At 39.9% G+C, this 21318-nt stretch overlaps 1 protein-coding gene across 6 annotated transcripts in view; it reads right to left on the bottom strand.

Annotated features, from left to right (window-relative positions):
• Positions 1-21311, bottom strand: part of ARMT1 (acidic residue methyltransferase 1) — a 52944-nt gene extending 31633 nt beyond the window's left edge. Inside the window, exons 1-6 of one of the 6 annotated variants that reach the window (XM_065632998.1) lie at positions 21210-21311; positions 20090-20195; positions 19215-19456; positions 17556-17721; positions 15856-16596; positions 3136-3267 (exon numbers count right to left, since the gene is read on the bottom strand). In XM_065632998.1, the coding sequence (XP_065489070.1) occupies positions 3136-3267; positions 15856-16596; positions 17556-17721; positions 19215-19456; positions 20090-20195; positions 21210-21259 (1437 nt within the window). In that variant the 5' untranslated portion in view covers positions 21260-21311. The other 5 variants (XM_065633002.1, XM_065633001.1, XM_065633003.1 and 2 more) reach the window with 5 other exon arrangements.
• Positions 21312-21318: the final 7 nt, after the last annotated feature.

Genomic DNA, 21318 nt, shown 5'->3' on the forward strand with positions numbered 1-21318 from the left:
AACTGAGTGGAAGTATGCAACCTTATTTTCACATAACTAGGAAAAAGCAATAGAAGAAAGACATTGTAAAACCAAAAGCTGCTGTTGTGTAATACAATACAACTTTCCAAGATAATCTCTTACAGGAAGATAAATTTATTTACAAACTCAGAATTTAGGAAAAGCCCACCTTAACTTCTGCTGCACAGCCTTAACTCATCTCCCTTGTGCATCTGCATTACAATACAGTCATTAGCACCAATACTCTCTCCTTTTCCCTTGCCTCCTCCCTGCTCCCAATTCTGGTCGACAATTCCACAGATAATCTATAGCTGTGGGGAATTGTAACAGCAAAGTATCCTGGTTTACAAGGGTGGAGCCTTTTGATGATTTGCAGCATATTGAGAGGCAAAGAAATTTTTGGAGAGTTGTGCTGTAGTCAACCTCTTGTCAACTTATGCAAATACTTATTTTTTCAGACATATAATCCAGCCAAATGTAGCTGGACTTGCACAGAAACAGCAAGAGAGACTTTTAAGGAAGGGTGGGAGGAGGGACACCACTGCCAAATGTGAATGACCTGTTCCAGAGATGATACTAGAGCTTCCCAACAGTTCAGGGAATTCAGTTGTTTTTCTTTCAGCTTTCTCTTTTAGCTAAAAATACCACTTTCTGTTCAACTATTTCTGCTACAAGCTTCTCTAAAAGACTAGGTTTGAGGCAGACACACCAGGCACATAAAATTTCAGTGTGTTTTATGGTGTTAAAAAGAACAAGTGATTTAAAGTGGATTTTTTTGTCACAAGAAGTGTTAAGACATGTTTCAGCATTCCTGACAATTCCAATCATAAGCAGCAAGATGCAATTCAAAGCATTTATCTCCTACTACATAAAATTAACAGGCAAATAATTAAACCACATTAACCACTCTTTATGACATGTGCTATGGCTTTTAGCTTGTGGCAAACATTTTAAGACAATAAACATTTAAAACATTAAGCTGCAATTCAGGATGTCAAGAAATTCATGGGTCTGTCAGAGCTTTCCAGTGCGACCAAACCCAGGATACTCAGAGATTCTAGGAGGCCAGTGAGATGACTGAATGGTGACTGCCTTGCAAAAGAGAGGTCTCGTTTCTTCTGCTTCAGTCACGCACACCTGCTTTCTCCCCCACAGTAGCTCTGGTATTTGTCTGACTTCTCTACAAACAACTAATGCAGCTGACAGAAAAGAATTCTCTTTCTACAGAGGAGGAGGAAGGGGAGCTGGCCATGCCACAGAGAAAAGGCTGACACAGAGAAACCAGGTAGGACGATCAATCTTGCAACAGCACAGTCTCTGATGAGCTTACGCTTCACTTGCAAGCACTGGTGTCTCAGACACTGACATAAAGCAGCACTGATTTTGAGAAAAGAAGCTCAGCCTTTTCCCAGGCTCATGGGCTTCATTTCCACACTCCACTCTCTATTTGTGGGCTAGCAGAAGCACTTAAATGGCTACAAGGTAAAATAAGATTGGGAAACTGATCTGGCTAAAGAACAACCCAGAAGGACAGGTTTATTTTTTAGTTGCATCAGTTGCCCAACAACACAGTGCACTATAAAACTACACATACATCTGTGCCAAGACAAGGGATGGGGCAGTGTGGGGAAGGAAATGAGCAGCTGAAGGAACAATAGGATTGCTTTGCTTGGCAGCTGGACCAAGCTATGGTCACTGAAAGCATTCACAACCTTAAAATTTCTCTGTGGTTCCACTCCCTATCTGCAAAATATGATATTTTTTCCTCCATCCATTGTCTTTGTGGTCAGTTCCAACAGCAGAAAAAGCAAGAACTATCCCATATCATGAATTTTACAGAGCACTCAGCAGAACAGGGCTCTGACCTCAGCTGGGTCATGAAGGTCTTTATTAACAAGCGCATGAACAGCTGGTTTCTTGACTATTCTTTCACTTTTGCAAGCACAGTGCTGAAAGAATCTATAAATCAGTCACTCATGCTGCCAATAAAGCTGTTCAACATTTCCAGTAATAAATTCTCTCTATGAGAACATGAGAGTCTGTATGGCTTTTTAAAATTGAAATTTAAATACTGAACCTGGATAGCCATTACATGTAGGAGACTTCTGCAGTAACTTCAGGATCAGCTGGTCAACTTCAAGTTCAGCCAATGGACACTTATCCCTGTAGTTCCGGCTGGATAGTGTATTAACAATTCATACTCCTATAACAGTACATGCTCTTGCTGTTTCCCATATTCAGCTATCCACATTTAAAGAAATTTTATTTAATTGATAGGGCCTTTTTTAATGTTCAAGTGCTATGCAACTATATCACAAAGCACTTTACAATGTACAACAGAAATACACATTTGTAAAATTTACAGATGTTTAAACAGCTCATTGCATGAATGTACACAAGTTCCTATTGAACTTTATGTATCTGTATATTTATGAATATATACACCTAAATCTATATATGTAAACAAATGTAAGCATTTCATGTCTCCTAAAGGCAAATTTGACTCCCCTTTAAAACTGACCACTGCCCGCATCGCTGAATTGGATCAAATCAATCTTATTTGGTCATATGCTAAAAAAGAAAATATTACATGTGAAAACATGGAAACTCTAAAAACTATCGTGTAATAAATCCTCTCTCCTGAGAAGTACCATCTGCACAGCAGGGACAGCAGAAAAGGATGCAGATGTGTTCTTCAGCCTTTCTAATTACAATCAACCTGTGGTGAAAGCAAAGCAAATTTGGGGAGCTGTAACTTGAATAACATGGAGAAATGGGAGAGGATGGGCAGTTATATCTTAACTCACCAGCAACAACTGGAGGACATCTATAAGAACATTTATACAATCACAGTTTCGAAATACTAAATTTCAGGTTTCATTAGAAAAGATTGAATTTAGATGAGGATAAGAAGCTAGACTGCTTTAAGTCTTTCAAATATAAACTCATAATCAGTTCCTGAACACAGAAGCAAGTAGAGTAAAAATCTCGTGGAAATTCTAAAAAGAAGAATGTTATGAGAAACAAAAGTTGTATATCAAAAGCAATAAGATTTGAACTTTCTATTCTCTGCAGAAAGTGACTGTAGAGAATCCTCAGGTTTGGAAAAGGATTTGGAAGTATTTTTAAATGTACCTCTGACTGGGCACAATCATACTTCACTGAAAGTGCTGCAAGTTCACTTTGAGCAGTTTCAGCTGCAGCTCGATAGCGATTCATCTGCTCTCTAGTGACAGGAACATCCAAAAGAACATGATCAAGAGATACCTGGGAAGAGAGCATGAAAACAAAACCATCAGATGTCTCGTTTTTTGAACATTTTTACTTTAGTGCTTTTTTGTTTGATTAAGCTGCTCAAGGGCATTTATTCCAAATATGCTATTCCCAGAGTAACTGACTCTTACTGAAAAATAGGATAAACAATCTCTTTTCTGCCAGTCACCACTTCCATCTGCAAGGTCAGTCACCAATACCAGTGCTAACATATATCAGCATGTAAGATATTCCGCCTCATCAATCCCATGGTCTCCCACTGTCTTCAGCTCCAGTTATTTCCAGCACTTTCTACGTATTTAGCAACATTCAAAAGGTCCCTCTTCTACAAACTTATCCAGTCATTCCTTCTGCCCACAAAAACTTTAACCCAAAGGGAGACCTCAGGTGTCTCTTAAGCAAAGAACCACTTTGGCTTTTAAACTTCAGTTACATTGCACATACTCCCTCATTTTTATTTTGGAAGAAATGGTGAAAAAAAGCACAATGGCTATCAACCTTCTCCATGCCAATCATGATTTTGCAGATTTCTATCATACCTCACCTCCAGAATCTCCCTACCAGGTTGAAGAGTCCATGCCTACTCAGACACCCCTACCTGCTCCTCAAAGTCACATTTTTTGGCTTGCCCATTTGTGCTTTTACTTCTAACCTGCCAAGGTTACAGATCCTTTGAACTCATTCACTTGGACATAGCTTCAGGTGTCTGAATGATGCTTTCTCATCCCCACACCAACTTCCTTTCACCCTTTTTCAAGCCCTTCTGAAAGACAGCTCTGTGCTTCTAGCACAGTCTCCTTCACACCACTTGTACAATTCTTTTAGCTGTGCTTTTTAGAGTCTTTATAGTAAGCTTTCTCATTTTTGTGTGGTTCTGCTCTTCTACAATAGAGCAGAAATGCATTGCACTTCTTGGCCTTTGTTACTTAAATCTTTCAATATGGAAATTCAGACCTGAGATCTTGGTAGGAGCTTCATTAGACAGAACTTTTTTCAATTGATAGTGACTACAAAAGATGAAAATTAACATCTTCAGAACAGAATTGTGTTTAGATGATGCTGAAAGCACACGAAGCAGAGGAGAGGACATTTTTATTCCATCAGCTCCCACACAGGACTGAAACAAAACTGCAGTCCTAGTGCATTTAGGTACGCATTACAAAATGCAAATCTCCCCCAGCTAATGACTGTTGTCAAAACAAGATATTCCAATGGAGACAGAGACATCTTTACTTCATGCTCTTTTACATCAGCATTAGTTTTTTGGCTGAGATAAATTACAAGGCCAGCTCCTACCCATTCTAAACAGGGGGAAGGGGGCGGGAACGGAATTCCCAAATAGCTGAACATCTAGTAAAATAAGCCTCTACCAAGAAACACACAGAGAAATCCTGTGGTAATTAGGCAACACTACTAATTTGGACTGTGGCAGAAGATAAATTACCTTAGATTTGTTTCTACAATATTGTCAACTCTCTTATTTAATCTTTCGTCAATGTGCTAGTCCACACTGGATTAGATCCATCAAGTTTAATTGCATTCATCTCCCTCAAAGACACTCAGCTGTGCTCTTTCACAAAGGAGCTGCCACTCTCACCGAGCCTGACTGACGGATGTAGTCCAGCTCACAGCCACGTGCAACATCGCACACAATCTCCGAGATAAAAGGGCTCCTAATTCTCTCAACACTTTATCACCATTCCAAGGGAGTGAGGGAAGGCATGTCCCATCGTTTTGCTACTTTGTCTTCTTTGTTGCTTTACGCCATTTGTTGTACATTGCACAACCACATGAAATTCTTTGATGTAGAGAGGCTTTTTTTTTTTTTTTTTCATTCTGCAGTAAACCGTGGCTGGAGCTTGCAAACAGTAGCACTGAGTATGTTATTTATGTATATTATTATATTTATATTACTGTATTGATGTAAATTTTCTTTTTCTTCCCTAAAGAAACACAACCACTTTTGACTCTACAGAAAGAGGGAATACATCTCAGAACTGATGAAATACAAACATTTCAGAGCATAGCTGAAGGAAGAAGCCCCCTGTTCAGCAGCAATAAGCAACATAAGAAAACCCTTTACAGCTGGAACTTCTGAAATGTATGTTTATCATACCTATCTAAATTTTAAAATCATGAGCACTTTGAAGATGTGGATACACATCCAGAAAGATTTAAAAGAGTTTTAAATGAAGCCAGATGCACAAGTCAATGGGAATCACCATTTCATTAATTTACAGTCTTAGTGAGATTTACAGAAGCAAACCTCTGCATCCTCCAGTGCCTTAGTAAATACAAAGCTAATCATACATGGTAACACCACGCTAGGAAAGTTGGTATGATTATCATACTTTTGGCAGGGAATGAACATGCTTTAATATTTAAGTAAACAGTTTTCCATGTTTTGCCAGCAGCCATTCACAAGTCTAATTATTAATCATACTTATAACAACGCAATTAATTTGACATGACTCTACCATAGGGGTAACATTTGTAATGTAGATGTGACACTTTTTTACCTCAGAAAAAAAATCAGATTTGTAATGTTTCATGACTACTATGTAGTTTACACTGACTACTGTTAATAGAATGGATAAAGTGTTAAAAGAATAAGAGGCAGTAGACAGGAGAAGCCTTACTATATTAACACTCAATCAGCTCTAAATAATCTAGGCTTTGGGTGTTTTTCCCATTCACATTATTTTTTTCGCTCCCTTTCTATTTACCTGCAAGAACATGAAGTTTTCATTTAACTTCAAATGCTAAACAAAAGCTAAACCTATATTTACAGTACTTAAGAGTAATATCTACTTGGCCCTTTGGCTTTAATAGCAATAGGCATTCTTTAGAAAAACAACAACATAAGGTCATTGTTGTTATTGTGGGTTTTTTTGTTTTCATTTTTAACCAAATAACTACTTTCACCTCCCTGGAATCCAGCCTGTAGTTGGCAAACTTCACCCAATTCAGAAACAACAGAACTTCAACAACATCCAGTACTTTTACACTTCACCATTTACTTTGAAACTGGCCAACCATTCGAGTCACTCACTCCCATTCTGCTCTTGTCAGCTTTTCTTTCCTGCTACATTTCTTATTCCAATCTTGGCAAAGGCTTCTACCACTGCCCCCTCTTTCCCAAAATACATATAAAAAAAAAAATGTCTGCTGAAACAGAAAGCCCTCAGTAAGCATTTACACACTGACCATTCCCCTGAGTGCCATGCCAATGTATCGCCTCTCGCCCATAAGGGACAGGCACTGCTCAGGGCAGGGATTTCTCCTTCGCCTTTCCAGAGCACTTAAGCACATGGATTGGGATACCAAAAAATAATGACTCACAAACCTTTGTCAACTCCATCCTTCCTTTGCTTCTACAGAACACACAGGGGAGAGGGGTGGAGAAGTTGAAAATTAAATAGATTTGCAGTATGATGACACACAACATTAATTTTTCACAGACCTGCTTTACTAAACTATGTCATAGGTTACCGTCAGCAAAGTAGGGCATAAAAGCACAACACTACAGGAATGCTTGCCTAGTCGGCTACGAGCTTTGATGGCTTCTACGATATTTAAACTCACATCTAATTAAAACAGACGTTATAACTTTGACTTCTCTGGGTTACGTTCACTGGTTCAGCTGCACAGCCAGGCTTCGTGCGGTTATCGCTTCCTTTTGACACTGCTTTTCATGTGCTCCAAGATTTTATTTCATCTCTCCTTTTATCCTGCAACTCTTCTACACTGATAAATTTTTGAAAATCTGAGCAATAAGCACATGATCTATCTTAACTGAACTACATCTTTTTTTTCTCCTCAGATGTTAAGGTTACTAGCAGGCCCTTTTTACCTACATATTGGTACAGGACTTAGTATGCTGGTTGGACTCAGTCAGCTATTCAATGATATCTATGAATCTCAGTGTCACAACAGTTCATATTCTGAAAAGAAACAAAAAGAAACATCCTGAATCTGTAATATTTCTTCCTAAAACAAATTAATATTCATGGGTGTATATGTGCATAAAAACTGTTGTAATTTCTGCAAATGTAATGCAGCAGCACTGTTTATTATTTGCTGAAACCAGAATGAAGTACTAGGAAGAACGTACAGCTGAAAAATTTCCATGCAGAACTTATCTCCCTAAGAAATCCCAAGGAATGTTAGATCTCAAACCTGTTATTGCATCCGTGGGAAGACAAAGGGGATGAAGAGGAATTCATTTTGTATGGGCTGAACTGCTGGATAATGGAGCTTAAACATTATGCTTTGATTGTAACTATTCTATCAACAGCTAGAAACTTAATCTTAAAATTTCGTTGCCACATAGAAGCTAATTAGCTTAATTTTCTGATTAAACAATCAAAACATGTTCTAAAAAGGCCACTTTCAAAACCGCCTTGTATAAATTGATATAAAAAGAAAATAATATTCTACTTCAGCATGCAGGGAATATTCAATTTTTATGTTATTTTGCAAAATAATCTATCCTAGGATAAAGACAGATAAGTTTTAGGATATCATTTTTTCATAAAACCTGCATGATAAAAAGCAAGCCTTTATAAAAATAACTACAAGTTACATTAAAATCGGGTGCTGGACAGTTTTTAGAGAGACATTTCTGAGCCAAATGGAGGGAAGGCAGGTAGCACTTGGCTACTGCAGATTGTGCTTGGTAGCAGCAGCCAGCCAGCATGCACATGGCTTCAGAATGGCCACGGCAGCTACACGCACCGATGAGCGTGAGAAGGGTGAGCCACTGGTACACAGAAAGTTGGGTTTTGTTACCTCATGTGAAAACAGACTAATGTGAATTGGAGTAATGTGGGGGGAAGGAAAAAACAAACAAACCCAAACCCACACACCCCCACCAAAAAAACCCAACCAAACAACAACAACAAAAAACACACACAAAAAAAACCCCACTACACCACAACAACCAGAAAACCAATTGTTCACAAATTAACCATCTTGTGTGTATGTTCTGGGTTTGGGTAAGGTTGATATCTTTCTAGATAATACTCTGCCCAATTTGCCGATTAGACATCTCAAAATGTTTGTATTGATAATGCCTTAATAAAATCAATTTCGAAATTTGTGAGTAACATTTCAAAACCTTTTCAGTTCTGCCAGTTTCTCTTTCACATTGTAAAATACCAGACATATGCAATTACTTTTGATCACATCCCACCTGGTGAAGCCCTCTTTCCCCTCTCTGATTGCTGCCTGTAACTAGGCCCAACTCATTGCTTGCACTTTTTGTGAGTGCAATTCTGAAAAGTTCTTTTGCTGTTGTTATTATATGCCTGTGGAGCTTCTGTGCATCAGCGTACTGTTCCAGAAACATGTAAAACTATGTAAAGTTTTCCCAACAGCTCAAATAAATTGCCAAAGAGATTTTCTAAATTCCTTTCAGAAGGGTACTGCTTAGCACTGCCTTCCTCCCTTTGCAGTAATCATTGAAAGGTATTACTGAAAGATAAAAGTCACTCTCTGGTCTGGTTCATCTACTGGAGACACCAATTTCAAGCTTGATTAATGGGGCCAAACAAGAGTTCCACGACAATCAAAATTTTTGTCTTACCCTCTACTACTACAAGCAGCAATTAAAGCTTTTTCATCTTTCATTTTCCTCTCTGTTGAGGTGATTTTGCATCTAAATATGACAGATGCATTTAACATGATGAAATACAGCAGTCATCTCAAGGCAATTACAGAGACACATCACCTATTATAAATATTACTTGATATGCTTTTTGTTTTACTTCATCCTTCATCTGTATGAGTAAATTAAGGAATTTTGATCTCCGCTGACACTTTGTCTCACAGCTTTTCCAAAATGAATAACATGAAGGAGCTGCTGTGTCTAGTCTCAAAATAATAAAAATGGTAATTGGTACGCAAAATTTAGGATAAAAATGTGACAAATTAAGTGCTTATGTAGGATTTTTGCAAGGCACTTGTTCTACTGTTTTTACTTTATCAGTGCCAAATAAAGTTCAATTACTTTTTTAAGATAATAGCTTGAAAGAGAGCTTTGAAAAACAGACCATCATGCCATACCAACACTCTTGTAATTTTCCTACAATGCCTAATACATTTAACGCAGACAATGAAAGGCAAATATTTTAGATACATTTAAGTGTCTGGGTATACACACAATCAAGAGATTAGTGCTGTAGTTTGATTTTCCATTTGTAACCCACATTTTATAAATACACAGATTTTAATGTGCTTCTGCATCACGACAGTAACCTTCACAAACTACTTGACTTCAGTTTGGTAGGATATGGAACAGGCTACTGCCAACTCTGTAACTAAGCAGTGCTAACAAAAACTTTGTAATTGGGTCAAAACAGTTGTGGTTAATATAATGGCAGTTGATTTTGCCATTGCAAACTACCGAAATTCTGGGTTTTTTTTGTCTCAGAACAATATAGCATAATTACAAAACTAACATTCAACTACTAAGGAGATACTGAACTGTTCACCCAATAATAAATTGTTTTCTCTTTGGAATACAAAACTGTTTTCTGATAAAGTTAGTTTTCTGATAAAGTTAGTACAAAAGAGTTTGGTCCTTTCAGGCAATATCCTGTAGCATCTCCTGTAAATTCACATCAAGCCAGCGAACTAGTTTCAAAGGAAGAAGAGAGATATAAAGAATAAGTTCTTAGATAACTATAAATTCCTACTTCATGAAAAATCCTCCCTTTTGCAACAGTTAAAAAACCCTTTGTCCTTGAATTTGTACAGATAAGCTACAAGGATGAGCTGAAGTTCACTGATCTACTACTGAAGCCCACGCCTACCACCAGGTAAAGCTCTGCAGCCGAAGAAGTTTTTCTCAAAAAAAAAAAGGCAAAATTAAATTTAACAGTGACGAGATGACTCGCAAGGCGGGGTTTGTAGTCAGCCTCAGCGTCGGTCACCCTCACAGAAACAGCCGACAGAAAGATACTGGAGACTGGGGGGGGTGGGCGGATTTTCCCGAAGTTTTTCCAAATTCTCTAATAGGGGAAGAAAAAAACAAACAACTCCCCCCCCCCCAACAAAAACAAAAAACCCACAAACAAACAAAAAAAACACAAAAATTTTTTAAAACCCCACAAACAACCAAACCAAAAACACGCACAAAAAAACCCCCAAACAAACCAACCACCCCTCCGCCCTTCCCTCCGTGCCCGCGTTACGGCCCAGCTGTGCCCTGCGCCGGGCGGCGGGGCAGCCGCGGGGGCTCTCCCGGGAGCCCTGCAGCGGAGCGGCCCCACCCGGCGGCCGGCAGCCCGCCAAGCGCAGCGGCCCAAGCCGCTCCCCGCCTGCCTTCTGCCTTCCCCCGCGCTGTCCCTCGGGGACGCGGTGCCGGGGCGGGCCGGGCCTCCCCCCGGCGCCCCGCGGTACCTCCGCCGCCGCGCCGCTGCCCCTGTCAGCCAGCCGGGGGGCGGCGGAGGCGGCGCTGCCGGCCCTGGAGCCGCTCATGGCGGCCGCCGCGGTGCCGCCGTTGCCCTGACAACGGCAAGCGCGCGGCGCGGCCTGTGCCCTCCGTGCCCGGGCGGCGGGGACGGAGCGGACACGGGCGGGTCGCAATGGGGTCCCCTGGTCAGGGAAGGGGGTGACAGTGCTCAGTGGCTGAAGGTGAACAGTCTTCACAAAGGGCTGGTCGCATAAATGGATTTTTTTTTCATTTCAAATGGACATTACGCAACAAAACTTGATAAACCTGAGAAAATTACCTCAACGTTTACCCCCCCAAACAGTCAAAACAGAGGCAAGCAGAGCAGATGGAATTTGAACAGCAGCATGCTCTTGCTCAGGCAGGGTTTCTCCTCCCAGAGCAACCTGGTTGCCTTGATCACTGCTAAAATGCCTCCAGCTGAAAGGGGACCTCCTCCTCACCCCACTTCCCAATAAAGTAGATAAACATGGGAAGAGATAACCTGCAGCTGGCAGTAAAACCAAGTTAAACCTTCAGGTGTGTTGGTGCTGCACATCGTTTGCTTTGAAGACCCTGTGAGCTGCTCAGTCAGTCCTGTCCCGGCACCTCTGAGGACGGTACGGTCTTGCGCCATTTCTGTACTCACTCGCAAGTCAAAAAGTATCTCACCTTTCCTAGGAACACAGACTTAATCATGTTTTCTGAAGAAGCAAATGGAAAAGCTAGGGAAAACACTGTTTTGTTTGTTTTCTTTTGTCCTCCATGTGTGCCTGCTGCCATTTCACTGCTGCTGCCAAGGACAGAGAAGACCCCTGACAAAGCAGAGGAGTGCTAGTGTGGACCATCACCCTATTTAACATGCTAAATTGCTAAAGGACAGAGCTAGACAATGCCATACCTCGGCTGAAATCTGCCACTAAACTCACAAGGAAAGGAGAAAACCCACTTAATGTAGGGAAACAGTGCTGGGAACAGACCAAGGGAAATGGACTCCTGTGTGGGACTGAGGCTGTGCAGCACGGGTGGCAGGAGCCACCTGCCTCCATCTCAGGGAGCACGTGGGGAAAAGACAAAATCACTGTCGGTGCACGAAGGGATGTCAGCTCCCTGGTGCCACGTTTCCACTTCGTCCTCAGAGGTGAAGCAACACAGGGTGGCAGAGAGGGTATAAAAACGCATTATGAAAACCATTGTTCTTGAGGACCATGTATGCGAATGCTCCTACTGCTGCCATTGTAGAGTGAAACCAGTAGGGCATTTCTGAAACAAATTATCCCATGCTGAGAGAGTGGATGGGTGTGCAGAGAAGGTAGCTGCCAGCGGCATGTGCTGCAGGGAGACAACCCCTGAGCCCAAGGACTGCTGCCTGGGAGGAGGGACCTGGGTGTGTGGTGCTGAACTGTCCAAAGGAGCTGGGCAAGAAAGCAGCCAGAGGAAAAGAGCCAGGAGCCTGGCCAGAGGGGAACTGTGCACCCAGGCAGTCTCCTTACAGCTTAGGGAGAAAGGCCCAGGCAATCCCTAGCTGCCAGTTTAATTCCGTTCCCAAACCAAAGTTTATTCCAAAGTAATACAAATTTCAATTAATACAAAGCCTTAATAGTTTTAGGAGGACAACATTCCTGACCCTTATTTTTTTTTTCCCTTCTATATATGTAACTGTTCTGTTACGTTAGGTACCTCAAATACTATGCTGACGACAAGGGAGCCCAACCAGAAGTGTTTATAATTTCAAACACAAGACTCGCAGTACTGGATCAAAGCTGCTACCGCCATATGGCGCAAAATGCTGATCCAGTGTAAATGCATTCTGCAATTCAAATCTATTTAGTATTTTTGACAGGTTAAAATTGTACTGGCGATCTTGCATATAACAAGCAGAAAATGACAAGTTCTAACATCCTCTGCAAATTTGGACAAAAATATCATCCTGGATTTGTCCAGCATCTGACTACAGCCTAATCAGTCACATTACCAGAGCAGCATGCAGATTAAATGATTGTGAAACTTTGTCCTAACTTTCTTAAGCCTGTGCTTGAGTGCACTTCCCCATCGCTGGTCCCGCAGTGCCACAGCTGGTTCAAGAGCTTTACTTCAGCCACTTATACACCCTCAGTGATAGGGAGAGAATGCTTTTACAGCTGTAACTTTATATATCTACAGTAAGATATTTGACTTTAAAAAAATTCTGAATCTGATGAACTGTAGCGAAACAATAAAAGATGCAAGAAAAAAAAAAACTATGAAGAAAAGCAGAAATTTCTTATAGCACTCTGAAAATAATTGGGCAGTTTGAAGGGGTTGCAATACTTATTCAAAGAGCTTGAGTGGGTATCTTATTACAGATGCCAACACTTTAAAATGCTTTAGGCTTGTTTGCTAAATACTACAGGTAGTTCTCAAAATGACTCAGTGTTTCTTTTCCCTTAACCAGGGCAGGAAATAACGACTTAGGAAGGGTTACTTCAGCATTTTTAGTTAAAAATAATTTCAAGGAGTCACTTTCATGAATGATTAAGATTCTTCATTTTGTGTTAGAGAAAATACATGGACAGGATGTTCTCAGCCTTTTTAAGCAAAGAATGATGCAGAATCTCTTGAATCTATGTACCTAATAAAGTAACTCCAGTTTTTAAAAAGAAAACAACAATTAAAAAATTACTCCTTGAATGAGCTCAGTGTTGAAGAAAGATGCTAAAACTTACCTGGGCTATGAAACCCCAATTCCAGTAGTCAGTGCACTCAAAAATTTAGATAAGGTCTGCAGGTTCCTAAACATCGGCTCCTAATTGAGTTTTCTGTATGTAAATGAGAATGGAAACCACATATTCCATAACTTCCGTAACTCTGTTCTTGGCTCAAGGTTGTTGCTTCAAAGTGCATTTGAAACAAGCTTAACAGCATTTTCACAGATGAGAAACTGAAGCTGCAGTGCTCAGATTCATCATGTCATTTACGTACTTGATCAAAGCACTAAAGCTGGAGTCTCCTTGAGCTCTCTCCAGTCAAACAGAGCTTCAGCAGTCTGTCCTTCAGCTCTCTTGACTGGATTTCTGATTTATGCAGTTTAATCAGGTGCCTAAGGATCAGCATGAATTCATCCTTTAGGAGTACTAAGCCAGAGATAAAAAGGAGACAACACTAAAGCAAGGTCTCTAAAGTAGAACCATACCTACAATATGACATTGCCTCCTGAAATTGCTAGCATCTTCATTTCCGAATACTTGATCATGCGACTTTAAAATATCAATACACTTTCAGATGTGAGAAGAACACAAACACAACTAATCAAAGTCACCAACAGCTGGAGCATATTTATCCACTGTATATATCTTTATTGTATGAACACAATAAGCAGCAGCTGATTTTTTCAACTTCAGAAGACATAATTTGCCAGTGAGTTCACTGACCAGAAGATGAATCCAGTTCCGTTTTCAAAGCCCAAATTAGGTACAAAATACTGCCCCATCTTCCCTCTCCCACTTCTTTAGGCCTGCCAAAACTTACCCTTTGGTTAACCGTAAGCACAAAAGTCTTTCTAAATCTACTTTCTACCACATGGCCGCTCTAATTCCCTTGCCATAGCACCACTTCCAGAACATATTTAAATAAGGCCACTTCTAGGCCCTCCTTTTGACTGTGTAAAATGTATGTAAAATGGCATTTTCTCTACTGTCTACTCCTGTTCTCCATAATACAGCCTCATTGGCTACCAGGAGCAAGTTCACCTCATTTTAGCAGCTCTAGACAAGAGCATAACCCAGTCAGACTCTGTGGGTAATTTTGCCACCATTTTCTAACAAACCTGTGGTTATCATGAGCACTACATCAGTCCCTTATCAAAGGACCTATTTCAATCCATAAAAGTACTTTAACACTTGACAGAATCTATTTTTAATTTTTCCTTTATAAATGCATAACGCATTTCCACTTTCACTTCACTCTGAAAAAAACACTAAAATATCCCCAAATTTTCCCACAAATTCTGAGTAATTTGAGAGCAGGGTAGAAGAGAAGAAATGGGCATCTAATAACTGCAATTAGCAGCAACCTGTGTGGCATATGCTTCTCTAGCATATACTTCTCAGTGCAGCTGGGGTTGTATTTCCCCAATTAAAATTATGGCACCATCCTTAAAAAAAAAAAAAAGAAAAAAAGAAAAAAAAAGAAAAAATTGACAAATAAAGAGAACTATCACAATGGAAGGAAGCAGCAATACTTCAACCACAAACACTGCTGACAGGCTACCTTTAAAACAAATCTGTGTTAAATCTAAAATCCAATTAATGTAACTGGTTGAGTTTGGTTTGTTTGCTGCGGGGGAGGTGTTGTGGCTTTTTTTGGTAGAGGTTCTTAGATAAACAGTATGAGATTGTCCTTTGTCCCACTAATCTTCCTATCAGATGGGACAACTCCCTCTTACAGGCAAACCGGCTAGCAACATCCACTTGTATTTTAAAATTAAAGTTTCCTTTTCAAATTCTAAATTATTGTTTACAAGGTGTCACTCAAAAACTCCTTTCTTAATGTACAGCAAACTATACTCAAAAAACATTAAAAGTTATTTCTCCACGGACACAAGAAGCAAGTAAAAAATAATTTACATAATAAAGTCTCGGCAGAAGTCAACTCAATTTTCAACAGTTTTAAAATATGATCCTGCAATGGGTTGCAAAGAATCTATCTGGATTTAATTTGACCATTTTCTATAATATTAACTTTCATGCCATGCACAGCACATGGAGCACAAATTATCCTGAAACAAGTAAATACACGCCAATGTGGGATTGAGGAAATGGTTTCTGAAGCATTAGCTATAAACTCTCATACCAACTGATGAAGAAAAAAATATTATGGACAACTAAACGTTCATCTTTAACAGTTGCTGAAACTGAGCATTAGGAAAACAAAATATACTGAAATGCAGATTGATTTATGTATACACAGACAGTTTGTAAACATTTGCACAACATTGAAGTCTTTTGTGTAACAAAAACAACTAATCATTTGGGAGGAAAAAGTGCAAGCAAAAAAGAATCTTTGCTGAAACCAAGCATGGAACAGAGAAAGTAGTTAAAACTCAGACTGAATCTCTGTTTCAGAAGTTAGGAACCATTTAATTAGAGAGCAGCATCAAACTGAACTACCCCGTACTTTCCACTTATCATCCATTCAGGTTCAGAAGCCTGAATTTGTTCACCTTGTCCAGGTTTTAGGCCAACCTGAGTGTCAGATTTCAGTGTTCTCAAACTACAGAGAGGCGCAGGATGAAACCTGTTCAAGGCTTGATGAAACGGAACAGTATATTCCCATTTTTTATCTCCTGTTAATTTTCTATAGTTTAAGTCACCTTTGAAAAGAAGCAAGCTTGACTTCTGTAGATCAGCATACAAGTCAGGAGCAACTTCAGCCATACTGGAAAAGTCATGTGGCAAAGTCCAAAACATGTGATCATGGTAAACCCAAACTCCCCTTTTCAAATTGCCCTCCCAGTTTATCCCACATCTAGACATCCACATATGATTGGCTGACTGCAGTTGTTTAATAGTCCAGTTAAAATCATGCTTTGTGGTATCTGACACATACCATGGGATACTTTTTCCATGAAAATGGACTTCATCAGCGAGCTTTGACGATAACAGGAAGTCAGCCAACACAAAATCAGTTACAAGTTCAAATCCAGCATTGTCCAGAATTATGTCAACTCTGACATTACTTTTTTCTGCATTTCTTTTTTTGGCATTTACAAGTAGTGACCAAAGTTTTTCCATATCATTCACTAAGATGTAAGGTATCAAGTTTTCCAGGGATAGTAAAGGACTAGATTTCTGAGAGCTGCCTTCACCAGCTGAAAAAGAAAGGTCACACTTATTGCCCCACAATGACACCTAGAAGGAGGAAAAAACAAAAACATTTGCTAAATCTCATTATAGTTACATTCTAAAGTTCACATACACTAAATATTTTGGTTTTATTTTAGGGACATGAAGGCTCTAACTCTACATTTCCCTCCAAGCTTTAATAAAATTCAACTACTTATACAGAAATCTTCATATAGACAAGATTTTGTGGAAGAAAACAAACAATGCTCTGTATTTATGGAGGCATCAGAAATGTGCACCAGAAGTTATAAAGACGGAAGTCTTAGATCAACATAAACACACTGATCACGAAGCTTAAAACACAAATATTCTCCATACCGTAATTCCAGAAAATATTAGTGGGAACACAGAAAAAGGAGTAACAAAAGCAGGTTTATTTTTTTATTGCAGGCAGCTAAGAACTTGTATTTTAAGTAGACGCTAATGAGGTCTTTATAAAGATTCGTCAAATACTTGGTGCGCACTGTTGCAAGCTAATGGACTTATTTGTAATCCCATGATACTTTGTATTCTACCCAAAGGCATTATTTTACAACAATAATGCAGTGATAAAGCTTTTAAACTACTTCTGGCCCAGACTGACTTCTAAGTCTAAACATTTTTAGAGTGTCAATAAAATGAACTGTTTTAAAATTTTATAGTTAAATAACAAAAAGGCCACCTGAAACTTGACTTGAAATGTTTTAGAGATACTGGTTTTGATGGAGAATAAGCTCGGTTTTCAAATATACGATGAAGACCAGCAATATAATGAAAGTGTCATATTTAATACAAAAAACCAAAATTTTAAAATTTCCAGAGTAGCAGCAATACAGTATTGGCTGTCAGGATTTCATCACATTTTTAGAAACAGAAGAGCTATATTTTAATTTCCACATGAAATTCAGATTCTTTACAACCTCAATGTTTTTTTTGTTATATGGGGGAGGTAATTTAAATCCTTATGTTAAGCACTACTAGGTTACCTGCAATAGCTTAAAAAGTTCCTCCTGAAGTTGCTTTTCATCTAGATCCTCAATGTTTTTAAGAAGTTCCTGAAAGTAAGTGCATAAGGCAATAACAGCCTCTTGGGATTCAAAGAAATTTTGAACCTTTCCTTCCTTAAAAACGTCAAAGTTGTCAATAGGTGGGCTAAAAATAGGAGAACAAATATATTAACATACTTGCTACATTTTCCATAACAGCACATAAAACACCTGAAAATGCAAGCTGAAAGCTCAGGTTTTTTAGGCCCTACTATGGGCCCTCGTTAGAATTTCCACTTGTATTTTGTCGCACTAGATTTTTAAACATCCCAGTAACAGCCTGATATCCTGTCTCACTGAAACAAACAGTTTACAGGACACCTTTATATTTCTAGCAACATAGTCTGAAAGTGAACAAGTGTTCAGTCAAAACAATCCTGGGAACTGCAAATACAGGCACAATTTTGAACTCCAGTCTTCATACACGGAGAATTAAAACTGTAAAATACAAGTGAACTAATGTACTGAATTGCTGGGCCAATTTTAAGCATGTTTGTTTGTGCGGAAGTGTACTTCCCATACTGAAGTTTCTTATAGTTTCTTCTTATGCCAGTTTTTAACTGGGACTTCAGAAAATTAACACGACAAACATGACAAAACAATTCAATTCTTGAAATATATAAGAAATATAGACTCATCTGTTGTAAGAGACGTATTTGCAGGTACACCTTATGACAAATGATTGAACCTCTATCAAAGCACATGCTTAAGAGCACCTAAATAATAGAGACAGAAACTTAAAACTTACTAATGAAAAGTATCTGCTCATTTTTTTAAGTGCAATCCAGGAGATGCATCTCATATTTGAAGTTTTTGCTACAAGAGTTCAAATTACACAATATACATGTAGAAACAGAGTCCCATTACTGTATTTGAGTCTCTGTAATACTAAGCACAAATCCAGTACGCGTGGAGCTTTGAAATTTTTTTTGGCAGCAGTGGGAACTTAAACTGCTCATTCCTACCCCATTACATTGTACTGGCACCTCTTCAAAATACCAACACAAGTTTTTCCTGCCAAGTTATTTTTAACCAGGATCAGCTCCCAAAGTTTGATGCAACATACAGTCTTCAAACACTGCTGTACCTAAGATAGTGTAGACTGAACAAGGGGCTGCTTAAGGTGGGACTACTGCTATAAAAAACAGTTCTCAAAGAGTAACTTCAGATTTTGCAAGGCAAAACAAGTTAGAATGCCCAACAAATTAGTGTCTCTTGCACTCTGTGTTTTAGGCTAATATACATCTTAAGAGATAATTCTGGACTAACAAGCCGTATAGAAATGATAAATAACTTTCAGATATCAATGCACATTAGTCTGCACGAAGGTCAAACTATACAGTCAAGCTTAAGAGTTTTTATGTAGACCAAGTCACAGAAATTGAAGCATAAAAGGACCTAATAAGCTTCAAATTCTGCTGCATGAAAGAAGAAAAAGTATTAATTTTAAATCTGAGGTGTGAGATAAGGAAAAAGAAATACGGTAGAAGCCTAAGATTTTCCTTCATCTTATTCCCCTGCTGTCTTCCTTTCTCCTAAATTAAAAAGATCAAAGAGTAACATTTTGCAGAGTAATATGCCCAACTAGCCAGTACTTACTTCTGTGCTAATGCTGCCTGAATTCTTCGATACATATAACACTCTACATACAACCAAGGGGATTGAAACCACCTTGGTTCTCCATTTCCATTTGACAAATTTCGTTGGTAGTCTAGGTGTTGGTTCCACAGTGCAGCATCAGGCAGCTCATCTTCTAAAGGGGTCACTGGTTTGTCTGTTTGCAGCTCATTCCGCAGTTTGGAAAGCAAAGATATAGCTCTCTTCTCTGCTTCAACACCCTTCTGAAATAAGCGAAGAACAAAAGTTCCTGTTCTGAACATTTATTCCTCTAGAGACACAGGTCAATTTTTCATGAAAGAAATAAGTTTTAATTGCCAAATACAAGCCCCTGACAAATCAGAGCTTGAGGCAATCAAACACATCTTGGTGAATGAAGCTCACTTTACACCTAACATCCTAAAATAAATTGCTTCTGGGACTTCTTTTTAGATTAGACATTTTGCTTATCAGAGGAGATCAGAATATTGAAACACTGCCATCTTCAGAAGATGCTACAGTCTATTAAACACTGCATTAGCACAAAAACCTGGAAAACCAACGCACTTGCAGAACAGATAGATCAGAAAAAAGTTTGACAGAAAGATGAGTTATGAAATTAATGAAAAATAGCTACAAGAAAGAGATGATAAAGAAGAGAGAAGAAAAAACAAAACCACACACACACAAAACCCACAAACCAAACCAACCAACCACAAACAAAAAACCTCCACAACAGACTAAAGGATTAAGACAGACAAATAATGATTGCAGTAAGAAACCAGTAAAAACAAGGCAGAGAAGGGGTCTCAGGGGCTGGTGGTGGGATGGTGGGGGGGAGGCAGGAAATCCTAGGCAAAAAGAGACCTTACTCTTACCTCGCCATGTTCTTCAAAGAATTCGTTTTTATGTCGATGCAGAGTATCAATAACTTTTGTGAGGATTTGGGGCAGTCTGTCTTTAATTGTGAAATACGCAAAGGATCTGAGAAGGAGAGGATCCAAATTTTACTATTGAGAGGAAATTATAAAATCTCTTCTTTTTTTTAAATAAACGCAAGGTCTTAAAATTAAGTTTATGTGCTTTTAAAGCAGTGGACAACAAATAATAATAAAGAAAACTAACAAACAAAAAAAAACCCCCCACCACAACCTAAAATTCTAGAAGGGATCAGGTTTTTAGGTCTACTTTTGAAGAAAAAGGATAAATGGTAGTCTTTTCAGGGATGAAAATTCTAAGTGACAAACCCTGCCAAGAGCAAAAATTGCAGTTAATTCTAGACTAAAATGCATTCCCTGGTTGCTCAGTTACCCAGATGTAAAAAGGAAATTTAAAGTTAAGAGCATAGAGAATTTTTTAAGTGTGACTTGTATCACTAACCTTTACAGCAAATCCGCATACCTGCTCTCTACTATATACTTCATTTATGCTTTCCCCAAATACTCCTTATTTTTGAGAAGCACAATGAGCAGATGATGACCAACCCTACAGAAAGCTTGAAGAACTGTTTTTAATGATTTATATCCACTGAGTCGGAGCCCTAGACTCGGGGACCCAGCACTGAAGTTCCAAGGAAACTCAGGGAGAACAGAGACGCAACTTTTGCGCTCCCGAGATCTGCGTCGGTCAGTAACAGGCAGGAACAACAGCAGCGCCTGTAAGCGGGGGCGAGACGAGGAAACACCCGGCCGGAGAGCCGCGGGGCCCTGCGGCGGGGAGCCGGCAACACAGAGCCCACAGCGCCGCCTCCCGGCGACAGGGCCCCCAGCCGAGCGGGCCCGTCCACAGCGCGACGCTGGCGCTGCCGCCGCCCGCACGAGTAGGCCGAGCACCGGCTACCGGCCCCGCCCGGCGCCCACCGCTACGCCGGAGGCCCCGACCGAGAGGCCCGGCGCCCGAAAGGGGCCGCTTCCCGGCCGAGGGGCAGCAGCCGGCTCCTCGACTCCCTCCTGCCCCCCACCCCACAGCCAGCTCCGGGCGCGTTAGGCCGTGACGGACCCCTTAAACCTGCCCGAGAGGGAGACCGGTAGCGCCGATACCGCCGCCATCTTGCTCCGCCCCCGCGAGCCGGCGGGCCGCCCCCCGGAAGTGGGGCAAGTCAGCCGGA

The sequence above is a fragment of the Caloenas nicobarica genome, chromosome 3 (genome assembly GCF_036013445.1).
Source record: "Caloenas nicobarica isolate bCalNic1 chromosome 3, bCalNic1.hap1, whole genome shotgun sequence".
Lineage (NCBI taxonomy): Eukaryota > Metazoa > Chordata > Aves > Columbiformes > Columbidae > Caloenas > Caloenas nicobarica.